Source organism: Balaenoptera physalus (assembly GCF_965194825.1).
Source record: "Balaenoptera physalus genome assembly, chromosome: 12".
Classification (NCBI taxonomy): Eukaryota; Metazoa; Chordata; class Mammalia; order Artiodactyla; family Balaenopteridae; genus Balaenoptera; species Balaenoptera physalus.
Window position 1 is genome coordinate 27,647,450 of NC_138897.1, and position 18,035 is coordinate 27,665,484.

Genomic DNA, 18,035 nt, shown 5'->3' on the forward strand with positions numbered 1-18,035 from the left:
GCAGCAAAGAGTGGGACACATTCACTTCTATTCCCCTGCTAGCTGCCAACAGCTCTGGATCCCAGAGGAAGCCCCCTTCCCCATTACCCAGGACCACCCCCAACGAGTCACATGTTTAGGATATGGCAAAAGGATGGGATCTCATGTATCTTCTGGAACACGGTTCTCCCGTTGAGAATTCACCAACTGCGAGTGTGGGAGAATCCTGGCATTTTAGCCTGCTGGCTCTGCCCAGGGGGCGGCTAAAATGCCCTGTGCTGCCTGGAAAGGGTGGGATCCCTGTGGAACGGCAGGCACGGGCAGGGAGCTGTGTCCTGCATTTGAGGATTGACCAGGAGCAGTGGAAAACCTGCCATCTCCCACAAGGAAATGTGAAGAAGTGTCTATTTCTGATGTTTCTTTGGCCAGGGACCTCTGTCGTTTGCTGTTTCCACACCACTTTCAGTCAGTTTTCTGAAACCCACCAGCATTTGTATTCTGACTTATTGGAAGGGGGGATTTCGGAGTCTGACCCCAAGTGGGCTGGGGTTGGAGCTCATCTGGGATTGTTTTGGCCCCTCCCTGAGAGGAGGGAGTCTGTAGAGCCCTGTCTCTGCAGTCCTTTGCTTTCCCTTCTCTGAAGAGAGACCCCTGCAATGCAGAAGGCTTTGCTCTTGTCTGCCAGGATATTGGTCTCCATGTTGTAAACACTGTGGATGATTGTGTCACATCCTGTGATGCCCTTCATGCTCCAGTGTGGTCCTGAGACAGCGTGGAGCACGCCTTCTGCCCATCCTGGCCAACATTTCCTCCTCGTTTCCCTTCTTCCACCTCGCTTTTTAAAATTTCTTTTTTGAGTGACTGTAAAGCAGCATGGTCAATTATTTAACAAACATGCTGGAAAGTGCGAATCCACATTCCACCTGGTCGCGTGCGCAGGGCCTTTTTGAAGGTGCGGAGCTCCCCTTGCTGGATGCAGCTGCTGGAGCTGGAACTCTTATGAGAAGCACCCTAAAAAGCCAGCTGCTTTCCTTCCAAATCACTCTCCTCTTCCCCTACTCATTGGCATTGGTTGTTTCCCAAATTCCATGCACCCTCAGCAGATGAAGCCCAGCAAGCCTCAAATTCATTCCGAAGAATTCACCACAAGCAGCTGTGGGCCGGATGGAGTGGGGATTTCTGAAACAGGGGACTGTGCTTTTTTCATAATTACGAAAACAAGATGTGCTCCCTTCAGAAAACTGAAAAAAATAAACACAAGAATAAATAACCAGCACTTCATAATAGTCTTATTATGTAGACATGATGTTTTTGTATAAATCCTCCCCCTCTTTATTGTTTTTAAATGAACTTGGTGTCCTTTTTGTATTGGTTGTTGTTTATACATTCTATTTTTAACCTGCTTTTTCTTTTAAGCTTATTTCATAAACCTGTTTCTGTTGTATTAAATGCTCTTTCACAATAGGATTTTTAATGGCTGCATAATATTCCATCATAGAGCTTCCCAGGGTGACTGCTTTGTAGGGTATTTATATGATATAGAGACTCCTGTCTATTCTAAAAATCGATTTCCTCGTCTTGTATACTGAAACAGAAAATACCTCTTATTCATTTCCTTGTTTCCCATTCACACAGTCCTGATGCACATAATCGATGTTCATGTGCTTTGCAAGTCGTTTAACAACTGCTTTGACTCTGCAACAGAATACAGGCCATGTTGTCACTCAGCCTTGGAAGTGAGATTCTGACAGGTCCATGTCGCCAGCCTGGGGGCGGGACTTTTCACTCCAGCAAAACCCGGAAGTTCCCGCCACTCTCTCCTCCCACTCTGTTCCCCGGGCTACACCACTGGGGGCTCTTCTCCCTGACAAGGCGGCATCGGTGCACATTTTCACCTGATTTTGTGAGCTCTGCACTGCTTTAGGAGGGCCCTGGGCCCCATGTCTCATGACGTGCCCACCATAAGGAAATATCTCCCCAGACCAGACTGTTTGCCAGAGTGGGTCTGTTTGCAGAATCACAGCTTCTGGGTCTCTAGAACTTTAAAAGCCTTCTGTTACTGAGAGAGTCTGAGCCTTTGCTGCCTTGGGGAGAAGGCCTTTCACCTCCCTCTTTATTTTGAAACACGTGATGGCCAATAAACAGACATATCTTCTGCGTTTTTCTTTTCCCATGGGCTGTGTGCTGGTGCTGAAAGCCCTGGCCGGGAGCACTGAGGGAGGTCCACAGCTCTCAGCCCTGTGAGGCCTTCACTGTGGGAGCAGGAAGAGCTGCAAGCAGGCCTGGGCTCAAGCGGCGGGCATCCTGGCTTACACAGAGGACAGAGCAGATGTCCACGTGAGATTCAGGCTTCCACTCCCAGAGGACTTGGTGCTCCAGCTTTCCTGTGTCTAAGCTGATGGATGCTAGGACACTCCCGAGTCTGGACTTGCTTGGGCATCTCATTGAGAAACATCTCAGGGGCACTTGCTTCTATTTGCACCGTCTGTAGGATGCCAGATATGCATTCCCTCACTGCCCACACTTCCCTGGTCGCTGGTTTGGGTTGAGTGTTTCCTTCCTTGGAATGGCAGGACCATGGTCCCCCACCCAAGGTTTGCATCCACTTGGGGCTGCCATTGCAACTCTCCCCAGCAAGAGCAAGGCAGGTGAGGAGGAGAGGCCAGGAGCCCTGCAGACCCAAGAGCACCATGGCATTTATCACACCTTCCTTCCTCCTCCACTCTCCCAACCCAGAGCAACCACAGAGCATTGGATCATGACTTTGGAGAGCCAGGCTCTGGTCCCAGCTCTGCTACCAACTAGCAATTTACTTGTTTGTAAAATGGGGCTAATGTTTCCCACCATGCTTGCCTTAATGACACATACCAAGGATCCCATAAGAACCTGGGCATGAAAGCAAGGAATGAATACTAACCATCCTTGCCCTCCACCTCTCCAAACCATGCCAGAAAGGAATCTCATAATGGGATTGGCTGCCAGTAGCACTTCCTGGAGTGGGATGGTGGAGGAAGTAGGGGGATGCCAGCCTTTGGCTCTCCTCCAGGGCCTGTGAGCCAAGTGCTGGTCTGTACTAACTGTGCATACCTTCATTGCAGGAGCGAATCTGCCTTTGAGAAAGCCAACATCGATGTGTTCCGGGTGAGAACCAATAATGTGGGCCTCATCTACAAAATCAGGTGAGAACCTGGTCCCTGACCAGGTTGGGGTGAGATGAAGGCAAGTAGAATAGGAACTGATTTCACTACTGGCACTTTTGGGTGTTGATTGCTCTCCTGACGTCATCTGAGGGGTGACCAAAGACCCAAATCTTTCCCTCCCACTCTGAGTCATTGTTCCCTAAACTTGCCCATTAGAGTTTCACTTGTTTGAGTTAAGACAACTTGAGACAATTTTTCACACACTTGGGAAATATGCTCTGAAAAACCCTAGCAAAGTGGTTAGTAGACTCAGTCCAGATTGCCTTCGTTCAAATTTCTGCCCTGCCATTTACCAGCTGTGGGCCTTTGGGAAGGTTTCCTCTCCAAACCTCAGTTTCCTTGTCTGTAATAATGGTGCCCAGCTCGTAGGGCACCATTAGAGTTAGTGAGAACTCAATGAGTCAGTGTTTAGAATATTAACTGGCATACAGTAAGCGCCCAGTGAGTGTTAGAGATGCCAGGTCACATTGCAGGATGCCTGTTGACAGAGATCTCCCCTACTCTTGCTCTCTCTGGTGGAGTTTTTGTGAATGTGTGGGGAGGGATAACGCTGCCAGCCTGGTTGCTGAGGAACAGCCTTCAACTGCCCCTTTTTGCCCCCCTCCACCTACTGCCACCCCCAATCAAGTCATGCCCATTTGCCAGCACGTCAAGATCACCTATGGTCTGACTGTACCCAGACTAGAGGGCCTGGACAGAAGGGAAATGCTGCCTCCATTCAGTCCTTGTTTTTTTTTTCCTCCCACTAGAAAATATAGGGCCATGAACTCTCTTTACTGGGAAAATAAGGGACTTTTGAGGGCCCTGGCACAGGTTGTGTGGGGGAAGGGGGTTATGAACAGGGAAGGGGCTCTTATGGGGGAGGGTCGGGAAGAAGGTGTCAGTGTGTGGGAAAGGCAACCACTAAGCTGAGGTCCACTATGTGCCAGGCTCCATGCCAGGCAGAGGCATGCATCCTTGCGTATATCATGTGTGTCATCCATGTGTGTGCTGTCTTGGACTGTGGTTGTCCTGTTAAGACCTGCAAGTTGTAAGGCCTCACTGTGATGGGATGCTTGGTGCAAAGTGAGGTCATCCAAGGGTCAAGTTCTGGGGAAGAAACTGGGCCTCAAAGAGAAAACTGGACTGCCAAGGATGAAGAGGACTTTAGGAAGTGGGAGAAGATAATGGGGGCCAGATTTTGAAGAGTCTGGATCTCTGCTGCCCAGCACAGTAGCCCCTGGCCCCACGGGGCTATTGGTCACTCTAATGTGGCTAGCCCAACCAGACGCACTGTGTGTGCAAAAACACACCAGATCTTTGAAAAACTAGTATGAAGTAAAGGATGTAAGATAGCTCATTAATAAATGTTTACACGGATACCCACTGAAATGATAAATGAATTAAACAAAATATATTATTAAAATTGGTTTCACCAGTGTCTTTCTTTTTCAATGTGGCTACTAGAAAATCTAAAATTACCTATCTGGCTCACACATGAAGCTCATGTGATATTTCTATGGGGCAACACCAGTCTACGTGGCCATGGGGGATCCTCTGGGTGGTGGGACTGAGTATCTGTGGTGGGGGGGTGGGTCTGGGAGTCAGGGAGAGAGGGGAAGCTCAAGATGGCCCCACTGCAAGCCTTAGCAATCCTGGATTTTCCATGGAAGGCAATATTTCCTTGTGGGCAATGTAACGATGCAACATTCATTCATAAGCTCATCCACCTTGCAAGGAGTCCCCACTTTGTAGATAAGGAAACTGAGGTCTGAGAGGTAAAGTAACAACAACATCAAAATGATTAAACCTCTCTTTGGAACAAACATTGGGGTATTTCAGTATAGAAGGGGCGTCGTTTCTGTTCTGCCAGTGACGGTGTGGGTGTCTGTTTCTGCACCAGGATCGAGCATGACAACACAGGCTTGAATGCCAGCTGGTACCTGGACCATGTGATTGTGACCGACATGAAGCGGCCTCACCTCCGTTACTACTTCAACTGCAACAACTGGCTGAGCAAGGTGGAGGGTGACCGCCAGTGGTGTCGCGACCTGTTGGCCAGCTTCAACCCCATGGATATGCCCAGAGGTCAGTGCCCAGGCTGGCTTGCCCGCCATCCCTCCCTGCCTGCACTGGGCTCACCCAGGCCTCTGCCTTGTTCTGGGCTGCCCCATCACCCCTTGCCACCTCTTCCTGTTGGCTAGGGCCCAGGGGAAGCCCCAGCTTTTCCTTGGGTCCCTCCCAAGAGCACGTTCTGGGGGCTCATGGAAGTGGGAGATGCAGGAGGCCCTGGAGCCGCGATGGAGGAATGGGCGCAGCCCTGAGCGTACCCTGTGATTTCAACAGCTCTTGTTGATGCGTATGTATCTACGGAGCGTTCCCTCTGAGTTCAAAGGCATTTTCCCCTGTCTTCCTATTCCCTAGCTTTTCTTCTGATGCCCAAGGAAGGTGAGTTCCAGCCAGGGGGGCATGGTGGATGTGAATTGCAATCTACAGCTTCCAGAGTTCCATCGTGCTGTCCCCAACTCCTCCTGATCTTATGAGGAGTAAAACAACTTATTTCAAGTACATTTCTGGCCCAAATCCTTAAATTCAGTCATTTTTAGCTCTACAGGAAAAATGGGAAGCAGGGGATCAAAGCATGTAAAAATACACGTTGTATCTCATGTCCTATTTTATCACTCCTTTGTCACCTAAAGTCCTGACCTCACCTCACCCCATTATTGAACATATTTGTCTTTTCAAATAAGGGGACATCACATGTGGGTACCATCATCATAATAGCCTGCTTGCACAGAGTCATGGGCCATCGGAGGGGAAAGGAACTTGGCGGCCAGGAGAAGAGAAGTGACTTTCCCACGGTCACCCAGTAGAACACATTTCACCTCCCAGCATGTACCCAGTGGTCTCCAAGTGCCATTGGCTCTTGCACCCCAGCTGAGCACATAAACATATCCTCTCTTCCAATGGACTTCAGCTCTCAATTTCTCTGTCTACCTCTTATCTCCCACCTCCCAGCTGACCTTAAACACTTGCCCCATTCCTTTGTGGTCCCCATCATAATAACCTGCAACTTCACTGATTCTTTTTTTAAAGATATGTTATCCATCTTTTACTACAAAAGCCAAATTTGATCATTGCAGAAAATTTAGAAAATATGGAAACACAATTATATAAGAAGAATACCTATAATCCCATCACCTGGAAAAACATCACTGATGAAATTTTTGCACACTTATTTCTAGTCTTTTCTATGAATATATAGTTTGAAAGAATGGGCTGTTACAACATCCCCTGTTTTAGAGCATGTATATTTCTAAGCCATTAAATGTCACTCAACACCCCTACTTGTAATGGCTGTGTCGCATTCTGGTGTAGGGAGATACCATCATTTATTCATTGAATCCTTTATAGTTGAACATTTATACAGGGTTCCCCCTCTAAATTTTTTGTTATTATAAATAATACTATTATGAACAATACACCTAAATCTTTGCACAGATAAATGGTTCTTTCTTTAAGATAAATTCCTAAGTGGAATTTCTAGGTCAGATAGAATACACAGGGTTAAGGTTTTTAATGGGTATTCCCAAAGTGTGCTAGAAAGGACCCATCAGCGCACAGTCCCACCAGCTGTGCAAGAGCACCCACTCCACTCGGCCTTGCCAACAGCTGGTAGTATTGTTTAATTTCCCAGCTGGATGGGAACAGGAGTTTTTATTATTTTTTTAAATTAATTTTTTATTGGAGTATAGTTGATTTACAATGTTATGTTACTTTCAGGTGTACAGCAAAGTGAATCAGTTATATGTATACATATATCCACTCTTTTTTAGATTCTTTTCCCATATAGGCCATTACAGAGTATTGAATAGAGTTCCCTGTGCTATACAGTAGGTCTTTATTAGTTGTCTATTTTATATATAGTAGTGTGTATATGTCAATCCCAATCTCCCAACTTATCCCTCCCCCCACTTACCCTCTGGTAACTGTAAGTTTGTTTTCTACATCTGTAACTCTATTTCTGTTTTGTAGACAAGTTTATTTGTACCCTTTTTTTAGATTCCACATATAAGCAATGTCATATGATATTTGTCTTTCTCTGTCTGACTTACTTCACTCAGTATGACAATCTCTAGGTCCATCCATGTTGCTGCAAATGGCATTATTTCGTTCTTTTATATGGCTGAGTAATATTCCATTGTATATATGTACCGCATCTTCTTTATCCATTCCTCTGTTGATGTACATTTAGGTTGCTTCCATGTCCTGCCTATTGTAAATTGTGCTGCGATGAACATTGAGGTGCATGTATCTTTTCGAATTATGGTTTTCTCCAGTTATATTCCCAGGAGTGGGATTGCTGGATCATATGGTAACTGTATTTTTAGTTTTTTAAGGAACCTCCATACTGTTCTCCATAGTGGCTGTACCAGTTTACACTCCCACCTATAATGTAGGAGGATTCACTTTTCTCCACACCCTCTCCAGCATTTATTGTTTGTAGGTTTTTTGGTGATGCCATTCTGGAAAAGGAGCTTTTCAATGTTCTCTCTTTGATTACTGGTGAGGTTGAACATTTTCATACGTTTATTGGCCATTTGTGGTGTGTGTGTGTGTGAATTGTCTGCCCATGCCCCCTGTGCCTGTCTTTTCTATTGGGGTGAATTTCACCAATTCTCCTATAGACCTTAAGCACTTTAATCCTTGATCCAGTCTCTTTATCAGGACCAATCCTTAGCAAATTGTCAAGCTTGCCATCTTTCTCTTTTGTTCTCTTAGTTTCCCCTTTCTTGGCCTTTTCCCTCCTTTTAGCTCCTTATCCAACCTTCTGCTTTGGTCACATGAAAATCCATTGCTCCACTGTTAGGAGAAGAGCTTCTGAAAATCACCATTGAGAAAGAATGAATGTAACTCAGTGGTTCCCCAACTTTCCACAAGAACTGTCCAGGGTAGTGTTTTCTTAAAGTCTCTGAATCAGGCTGCCTAGCTGGGCTCCCTGTTCCTTTATGGGCTGGGGGGCATTGGGTTTTTAATATTTCCAGGCTAGATTCTGGGAGAGGGAATGAAAAACATGATCTTCAAATATTCAGGGACTGCATTGGTAAACAAAAGGTTAAGATTCTTTTCTTTTCACCTGGAATTATACTAATTTGGTGTTCGGAGGTCTTTGATCATCAAAATGGGGACGATAATTATTTCTTTATTCATAGTTTGACAGGTAAAAATATTTCAAAATGTGTGATGTGAGCCACAATAGAAGGAGAAGAGAGGAAAGGGGGCATTTTCAGTGTGTATTCCATGCCCTCCTCCCCTTGTTCCCCTCTCTCCACCCTCAAGGGCCATCTCCCAATGTTCTGGCTAATAATCAGCTGGAACCTTCTTTCATTCCAGCTCCTCAGGGAAGGTAAGTGTTCCAGACTGACCGACCGACCCTTTGACCAAGGTGATCAGCAGATAATAGTGGAGTGGAGGGGACTGGGCCTTGATTAGTTTTCTAGATGGTTCCTCTACAGGGGATCTCGCATATCATGCTTAAAGACACAAGTGCCTGAGGGGAGCTTGCCCTCCCTGGTGCAGATGCTAAGCCGAGGTGTACTGGAACTGCTGCCCTGGACAAGAATATCACCCTCGCCGCGTGGCACAGAGCCTGGCATTTCCTCTCTAGGCTTCTGTTTAAGTATACTTTAGGGGAGGGACCCAACATGTTCCTACCACCTTGAGGGGAATGGCTGAGTCAGGACTGTCCTTTTCCTCATGGAGCCACTGTCATGAGTATGAACAGAGACAGCAGGTTCAAGAAGAAGGAGGTAGAAGTCAACAGTCATGTGGATGGAGGATCCAAGAACCTAGTTCTATTTCTTAATTGTCAATCGGTTGGTAAGATCTGGCACCTTAAGGAAACCAGGCAATAGGTCCAACCAAAAAGGCTTTTTCTTTTGGTTTTCTTTGCATCTGATCACCAGGCCTGGGGGCCCAGGCTGTTATATCTCCCCAGTCCATCTGGGGTTCCCAAATCCCAGCCACTCACATTCCTCCTTCAAGACTTTTGCTTTATTCAGATATCACTTTCATTATTATTACTCTTCTTTAACTCACTTTTTACAACTTATATTAACTTGTAAGTATATTTTAAAAAGAAAGTCGATATCGCTATCATTAAAAACTTTATTGTTATCCTTTGCTACAAATATCAAGGATAATTAGCACATATTAAAATAAATATGCAACATTAGATAAGCCTCATGTTATCACCCCTAGCATCCCACGTACCACCAGTGGTGTGCAAACTGCATCCTTGGAAACACTACCAGCCCTGCTCTGAGAGAAAGGGAAAGCAGAGGCCAGGAGGGAGGGGAGGAGGGCTGCGAAGGTATCTGGGCTCGCCTCTTCATGAGTCTTTGCTTCACTTTGTCCTTGCCACACTTCTGGGGGTGGGGGTGAGGGAAGGCAGACAGGTGTTAATTACACAGATGAGTAAACTGAGGCCCGGGAGGTGGTGACTCATCCAAGATCAGACAGCCAATCACTGACAGAGCTGGGACTCGAAGGCAGGGCTACTAGTTGTTGGTGGGATGTGCCTTCCGTCTGCCCCTTGGACCGGGCAAGGCTAGGGCACCTGAGAGATCAGAGCCTGAGGGATCAGAGCGAGGGGCTCATGGAGGTCAGCTGGCCCAGTCTCCTGCTGTCACAGGAGTCCTTCCACAGCATCCCCGCCAGTTGCTTCTCCAGCCTTGGTTTAAATCTAGCCTTTCTTGAGCGGGGGATGCTGCCCAACCTCCCAGGGCAACCCATCCCACTGCTGAGCGGCACTTGTTGTCAGAAGGGTCAGCCTGAAATTAAACCCCCATGAGTCTCCCTGAGATGTTTGCCAGTCTGATTCAGACCTCCCCTCACCCGGCGCAGGAGGTTTTCACGTCAGCCCTTCGGCTGTAGGAAGACAGGGCTCTCTCCTCTCGGGATTGCACCCCCAGGTTCCTCAGCCTCTCCTCTTGTGGCTCATCCCCAGCCTGGCTCCTGAGCAGCCCTGGTTTATCATTGCCCCTCAAGAACGTGCCTCCCAAGCTAGAACCCTGTGTTTCAGATGGGGCCTCATCAGAACAGCATGCAGAGGGCCTCCCTGACTCCATTGCCTGCTTCTTTTAAAAAATCATTGTGGAAAAATACGCATAATATTTACCATCTTAACTATTTTCAAGTGCACCATTCAATGGCACTAAGTACATTCACATTGTTGTGAAACCATCACCACAATCCATCTCCAGAATTCTTTCGTCTTCCCCAACTGAAATTTGTACCTATTAAAGAATAACTCCATATTCCCATCCCCCTCCCCCCACCCCTGGTAACCTCTATTCTTCTTCCTGTCTCTTTGAAAATGACTACTTAGGAACATCATATAAGTGGAATCATAGAATATTTGTCCTTTCGTGACTGCTTATTTCACTTAGCATAGTATCTTCAAGGTTCATCCACATTGTAGCCTGTGTCAGAATTTCCTTTCTTTGTAAGGCCGAATAATATTCCATTGTATGTATAGACCGCATTTTATTTATCCATTTGTCTGTCAATGGACCTTTGGGTTGTTTCCACCTTTTGACTATAGTGAATAATGTTGCTGTAAACATTGGTGTATGAATATCTGTTCGAGTTCCTGCCTTCAGTTCTTTTGGATATATACCCAGAAGTGGAATTACTGGATCATATGGTAATTCTATGTTTAACTTTTTGAGGAACTGCCACGCTCCTTTCCGCAGCAGCTGCACCATTTTGCATTCCTACCAGCAATTCTAATTTTTCCACACACTCATCAATACTTGTTATTTTCTGGGGTTTTTATTTGTTTATATTTGATAATAACCATCTTAATGGTTGTGAGGTGGTATCTCAACTGTGGTTTCGATTTGCATTTCCTGGGGATAAGTGATGTTGAGCATCTCTTCATGTGCTTATTGGTCATTTGTATATCTTTTTGGAGAAATGTCCATTCAAGTCCTTTGCCCATTTTTTAATCAGGTTGTTTGTTTTCTTGTGGAGTTGTAAGAGTCTATCCAGAATATATTTCTGGATATAAACCCTTTATCAGACATGATTTACAAATATTTTCTCCCATTCCATGGGCTGCCTTTTGTGCTGTTTGTGTCTGCTGGTGCATAAAAGTTTTTAATTTTTATGAAGTCTAATTTATCTAGTTTTTCTTTTGTTGCTTATGCTTCTGGTGTCATATCCAAAGTCACTGCCAAATCCTATGTCATGAAGCTTTTGTCCCATGTTTTCTTCTAAGAGTGCTATAGATTTAGCTCTTACATTTTGGTTGTTGATCTATTTTGAATTAAATTTTGTATATGGTGAAAGGTAAGGGTCCAACTTCATTCTTTTGTGTGTGGATATTCAGTTTTCTCAGCACCATTTGTAGAAAAGACTGTGTTAAGACCATTCTCCATTGAATGGTCTTAGCACCCTTGTTGAAAATCATTTGGCCATATATATGAGGGTTTATTTCTGGGCTCTCTGTTATATTCCATTGGTTTAAATGTCTGTCCTTATGCTAGTACCACACCATTTTGATTACTGTAATTTTGTGGGAGTTTTGAAATCAGGATGTGTGAGGCCTCCAAATTTGTTCTTCTTTTTATTTATTATTTTATTTTATTTTTTAGATTTTTTGATGTGGACCATTTTTAAAGGCTTTATTGAATTTGTTACAATATTGCTTGCTTTATGTTTTGGTTTTTTGGCCCTGAGGCATGTGGGATCTTAGCTCCCTGACCAGGGATCGAACTTGCACCCCCTGCATTGGAGGGCAAAGTCTTAACCACTGGATCTCCAGGGAAGTCCCTGTTATTCTTTTTAAAGATTGTTTTAGCTCTTCAGGGTCCCTTGATGTCCTGCTTCTTTTTTTCTAGTTTTTTTGTTAACAGCTTTATTGGGATATACTTCACATACCATATAATTCACCCTTAAAGTGTACATTCAATGGTTTTTTGTATATTCGTGAAGTTGTGCAACCATCACCACAATCAAATTTAGAACATTTTTATCATTCCAAAAGAAGTCCTATATCCTTTAGCAGTCACTCACAACACAACCCTCCCAATACTCCCTAGCTCTAGGCAACCATTAATTTACTTTCTATCTTTATAGTTTTGTCTATTCTAGACATTTCATATACACAGAATCATGTAATACAGGGCCTTTTGTGACTTGTTTCTTTCATACAGCATGTTTTCAAGGTTTATTCATGTTATAGCATATATCAGTACTTCATTTCTTTTTATGGCCTAATAATATCCCTTTTTATATTTATACTACATTTTATTTATCCATTTGTCGGTTAATGGACATTTGGTTTATGTCCTGCTTCTTTTAATGCACCCTAAATTCTCATTAACTATTTTTAACAGTGACCCTACACCATAATCACCTGGAAGAAAAGATGAAAATGCTCTCTCCACCCCAAGTCCTCAGTCCTTGCCCAGGACTTAGAGGCTGCTGGAGAAGCCTATGGATTCTCCTGACTCATTCCCACGTGAGTCAGCAGGTGTGGGTGTCCCAATCTTGGCTGGCTCTCCACCACCTCTCAACAAAAAAATGATCCAGGCAGACATCACACCTCCTAATTAAGCATCTCAGATATATATGCAGCCTGAACAGGGAGTTTGCAGCCATCTCTATGCTCATTTCCTTCTTAGAATGGGTGTCAGGGGTCCTGGCACCTTCTGGGGCCTGGGGAAGGTTGGCAGCTGCTTTTTCAGCATATCTGTATTGATTATACCTGGAAACACAGTCTTGACTCTCAAATCGTTCCAGAAGCGTGGCGAATTTTCCCTCCTGCCATCTGCTTCTCTGCATTCCCCCACCTCCATTGACATGGACACCTGATTCCCTTCCTGGAGGATTTATTTCATCCTGTCTGGAATGGTTCACCCTTTTGACACCCAGAACCCAGAGGGGGCATTGACATTTACACACTGATGAAAGCCCTTGGCCAGGATCTAAGGACAGTCAGTCTCCTAGACCTCGAACTGAAACCTCACCATTAGCAACTGCCATTGGTGATGCCCCCTGACCTGCTCCTAGATTCTGGGTCAGGGTAGAAACATGGTCTTTTCCCTCAAGGTGCTCAGGGTCCAAGAGAGGACAGACATTGCCACAGTACGAGGTATTCACAGAGAGGGTGGAGGGCACGATGGCTCAGAGCTCCCGTCTCAAGTCACAGAGTCCTAGGTTCAAATCCCAACAATGCCACCTACTAGCTATGGACAAAATCCTTCTTCAGACTGTGCCTTCGTGTGCATATACCTTACAGTTAGTATCTTATTTAAAATTCATAACACCCTGAGGAAGTAAGGTCTATTATTATCTCCGCTTTGCACCTACAACGAAGGTCAGGGTGAACTTCCATGACCCTGAGTAGTCGCCTCCTCTGTTTCTTGATCTCAGGCCAGCAACTTCCCTTTCTCAACCTGTTTGCTCAGACTGTGTTGGCTCTAGTGTCTGGCAGGCAGTGCTCTGAAAGCTGTTCTCTCCGACACTAATAAACCATGAAGAGGTTTCAAGGGACCCATGGGAAATGGGATTGAAGCCTGAGGCACAGGATGAGACACCCTCTCCCCACCTGCTCCCAGACTGTGGAGTGGAAGCCAGACTACTGAGAGCAGTTTCTGGGGTTCAGGCCCCACCTCAGCTACCCCAAAAAGGACTGAATAGGACTGCTCTCGCCAGAGCCCCAGGGCCTGCCTGCCTGCTGTCTTGGGGGCTTCTCCTTTCTCCCAGACATCTGTCTCAAGTCAGTTAGAGAGAAAATTGTGGATCGCCCACTAAAACATATACCAGGGTCAGAGGAAACCTCAGGGCCCGTGCCTCTTCCCTCTCACCTGCTCTCTTTCACCCTTTCCTTTGGTTTTCTCCATGCCGCCCAAACCCCATTGGGTCTAAAGCCCCAGCCTCTCTGGAAAGCATCACCTGTGGCCTTGCCTTGGGTTTTTCTCTGCCTGCAAACTCTGGAGAATTGAAGTCTGTGCCTTCCACTGTAGTGCAGTGATTCTCAGAGTAGTGCCCCCACCCCAAAGGCAGTTAGGGGATGTGTAAGGAATCTCATGGGCAGAGAGGAGGAATTTTCCACCTGCTCCCTGAGGTTCAGATACATTCTGGCTGAATCAGATACAGCCAGAATGAGCCACTGTGGCTGATGGGGGTGTGCTGTAGCCCTCAGGAGTTTTGAGATGGATAAATGGCTGAGAAACACCATATCTCAGGGACCGCTGTTCGCCTCTTTGGGCTCTAACTCCTTAATATGTGTCTATCTGGTGTCTCCAGCTAAGCTCAGGTTTCTCTGAGGGTAACACTTTCACTTGTGCCTGCGCACTTGGTCACTTCGGTGGGGCTTGGGTGAAGATCGATAGGACGTGGGCTCGTGTGTGTATGGGGTGTGTGCAGACACACCCACTCATGAAGACCAGCAGCAGAGATGGGTGGAAAGAGCTCTCCTGGGGCACAGAGAGCTGGCTTCTAGACTTGCCCCTCTGTAATTGTGCCCCTTAGGCAAGTTACTTGTCCTCTGGGCTGCCTCCTCATCTTACCAGAAAACCCGGATGGTGTCCAAGGGCCCTTGAGGAGCTAGCTTCCTCTAGTACTCTGCTAGCTAAGCATCTCGCAGCCCTTTCACCTGGCTCCATGTTTCTTCCGCCCAGTGATCCCCTTGATTCTGGGTCACCTTTAGTGTGACATTCATGGGGCACAGCGCCCACATGCAGTTGATAAGCACACTTCAGACTTACACAGGCTGAGAATGCAGGGCTACCCATGCCTTTCTGGCCCCAGGGAGGCTCAGGGCACATCCCTGAGGCTGGAGGTGGGATGCGGGTGGCCTTGAAAGATCAGGGGTGGGGACATGGAGGTAGACAGGCAGGATAAGATGGAGTAGATTTGGGGTGACCCAGTGTTGGGGCTCAAAGGAGCGTAAGCCAGGGGCTCTCACCGGTAGGGAGGCACAGGCAAGACCTGTTTAGGGCAGACATGGCCTTCTCACTACCAATATGACGTCATTTCCTGCCTTCTGGCCAAGTAATTGTCCCCATCCTGGTGCCTACCCACAGACCCTCCCACCTTGAAAGGCACTGAGTTGATCACGTGGCTTAAATCAGTACTGAGCCCACATCGCAACAGGAGAGCCTGCCAGCTTGGCAGTGAGACAGGCCTCTGAAGGCAGGAGCTGAGTTCCAGCTGGCCTGGGGGCTGTGCACACGCCAGGGCTGTCAGAGCGCAGGCACAACAGTTCATCAGGGTTTCAGACCAGGCCTCACTGACAGCCGAGAGGGCCCGTGCATTCAGAAGGGCCCGGAGTGAGGTGGGTCCAGCCACCAGCCCTGCTCCCAGCTGGGACCTGTTCGTTAGGGACAAGCCTTCTTCTAAGGAGCGTTTAGTCTTCTTTGGTGGATTAATAATAAATACGACTGCAACCAGTTTTGTGTTGTGCTCTAAAGAGGCTGAGGGGCTGGTAGTTGGAGGAAAGGGAGCCCGCAACAGCTTGGGCGGGTGGGCTGCAGTGTGCAGGCGGCGGGGAGGCAGATGACATTCTCATTGCTTCCCAGTCTGGAGCAAATGGATTGGCTTTTTTTTTTTTTGGGCTCTACCAAATGAGACAGCCAGTGCTGGGGGCCCAAAGTTGCCCAGAGCTGGGGACCAGGTAAAAATGACATTGTGTTCCTCTGGCACAATCACTGTTTCCACTCCTGTTTATTTCATCAGGTAACTGGGTTATAATTTCCAGCCCAGGCCATGCTACACAATGATTATCACACAGCTCCGGATGTGCACCAGGTCTTGGCAAGACCGTGTTGGGCACAGTGCCCAGGGTGCATTTGAAAAAAGGACAGAACAAGAAAGGGATCGTGATTAACGTCTTAGGGGCACGTGCAGATTGTGCTGACCTGCAGTGGATTACGGACAAGCCAGAGAACTGCATGGTACAGGAGCAAATGCAAGCAGCCTGGGTGACTGATGCAAAAGACATCCATCGTGAGAGCCCTGCCAAATAAACCGGCAGCCCTGACCTACTCCCAGATTCTACTGGATGATATCACAGAGTAGCTAGATCATTAATTTAAAAATATAGCTCTCTGGGTCAGAAAGCATATGGGCTGTGCACTCTGAGTTCTAGTTCTGGCTTTGCCCCCAGCAGGGATGGGACATGGGGCAGAGCTCAGTTCCTCTCCTGTCCTCAGTTTCTTCCTCTGTGGAGTAGGGGCACTAGGTGGCCTCTTGGGTCTTTTCAGTACTAGTAGAGTGTTTATTTTCACAAGCCAACGGAAGATTGTCTGGGGCTAGCCTTCCTCTACGGAGGCAGGAGGAGATTGGCTTTTGGTCCCTCCCCTTCTGCAGTGGATGCTTTTTCCCCATTTCATCCTCACCCCCTACTTTCTATTCTTTTACACATGCCCATCTCCCTACCAAGAGCTCTGTCTCTGAACCCCCAATCTCTCTGGTCAAGATCTGGCTCTGCCTTTCTACCAGTTAAGCATGAACAGATGCCTTAATCTCTGTACCTCTATTTCCTCATCTGTAAAATGGGGATAACATTAATTCCCACTTCAGGAAGTGCTTGAGCTTGTTAATCAGGGGAGTGAACGTTAAAGGACTTAGTGCAGTGCAGAACATAGAATAAATGCTCAGTACATGAGGCAAGTCTGGTTGTCGCTGTTGTTACAAAGCCAGTGTTTCTCCCCCTGCTGCTTCTTCCACATCTAGGCTCATGCTGACACTGAGATGCACAGACTCAAGATTCTGGCCTCTCAGACTCAGAAAGGACTTTGGAGGCACTAAGTGCCAGGATCCCCTCTAGAATCCGGCAGGCTCATCTAGACAACTGGGGATAGGCTCATGACCTTGACGGCAGCCAAAGCTTGTGAGGGGCACCACTCTTCCCAAACCCCTTCCCTCTCCCTGACATTTCCCCTGAACCCAGCTCAAATGTTACTCAGGGTCCCCTGAGCTCTATTTGTTGTGGCTGCTGCATGGGAATCATGATTCCTTGGAACCCTACAGAGGTGATCCTGGGTCCACGGACTCACAGCCACGAGGGCTTCGGGGTGGGGAGAGCAGGGCCAGTCCCACAGCACTCTCCTCCTCTGAACTTCACAGCAGCTTCCCACCCACCCCATCTGCTGCCACCTAGCATTGCAGAAAGTCATCTCCGGAAAGAGTGGGAAGAAGAGAACTGCTTTGAATGAGGCCCCAGTGAAGAGTATCAGATAATTTCAGTACCAAAAACGACCTTATATACCCTCCTCTGTGTTACAGAGAAGAGATCAGAAGCCCAGGGAAGTTGAACAAGCTGCTCTTGGTCACACAGTGTAACTATAGGCAGAGCTAGAGCCTTGGGCTCAAGAGGCCGGCTCATACTCCTCCAATGTCATTCAGTGATTCAGTGGGCAGTGCGCATTTATCGGGAATCTTCTCTGCACCAGATCCTGGGCTCCGGGTAAATATGTAAGGCCTTTTCTCTGTAGGAGCTTAGAGTCTAGAGGGGAGAGAGTCAGGCCAGTAAATAATCACAGTACAAAGGGATAGAATGTTGTAGGTGGGGGATGACCCAGGCCAATGGAAGCACAGAGGAAGGAGGAATCAGGAGGGCTTCATAGAGGAGGTGATGCTCAATCTGCGACTTCATGGGTGAGGAGTTCGCCAGGCTTTCAAACAGAATGAGGGCACTTTAGGAACTGATGGGTCCTGGTGGCACAGTGTCTCATTCACAAAGCTGGGGACAGACCCTCAAATCTGCAGCTTCACTGCGGCCTCAGGTTCCCTGGGACCACTGCCAGCAACATTCTCTTTCAACCAACCAGCCAGAACCTTTGGAGGAATGCATGGAATTGT

At 47.0% G+C, this 18,035-nt stretch overlaps 1 protein-coding gene across 1 annotated transcript in view; it reads left to right on the forward strand.

Annotated features, from left to right (window-relative positions):
* LOXHD1 (lipoxygenase homology PLAT domains 1) overlaps window positions 1-18,035 on the forward strand; it is a 226,254-nt gene that overhangs the window by 13,258 nt on the left and 194,961 nt on the right. The window contains exons 3-4 of the mRNA XM_082416684.1: window positions 3,078-3,158; window positions 5,062-5,246. Of these exons, the coding sequence (XP_082272810.1) occupies window positions 3,078-3,158; window positions 5,062-5,246 (266 nt within the window). The remainder of the gene's footprint in view (window positions 1-3,077; window positions 3,159-5,061; window positions 5,247-18,035) is intronic.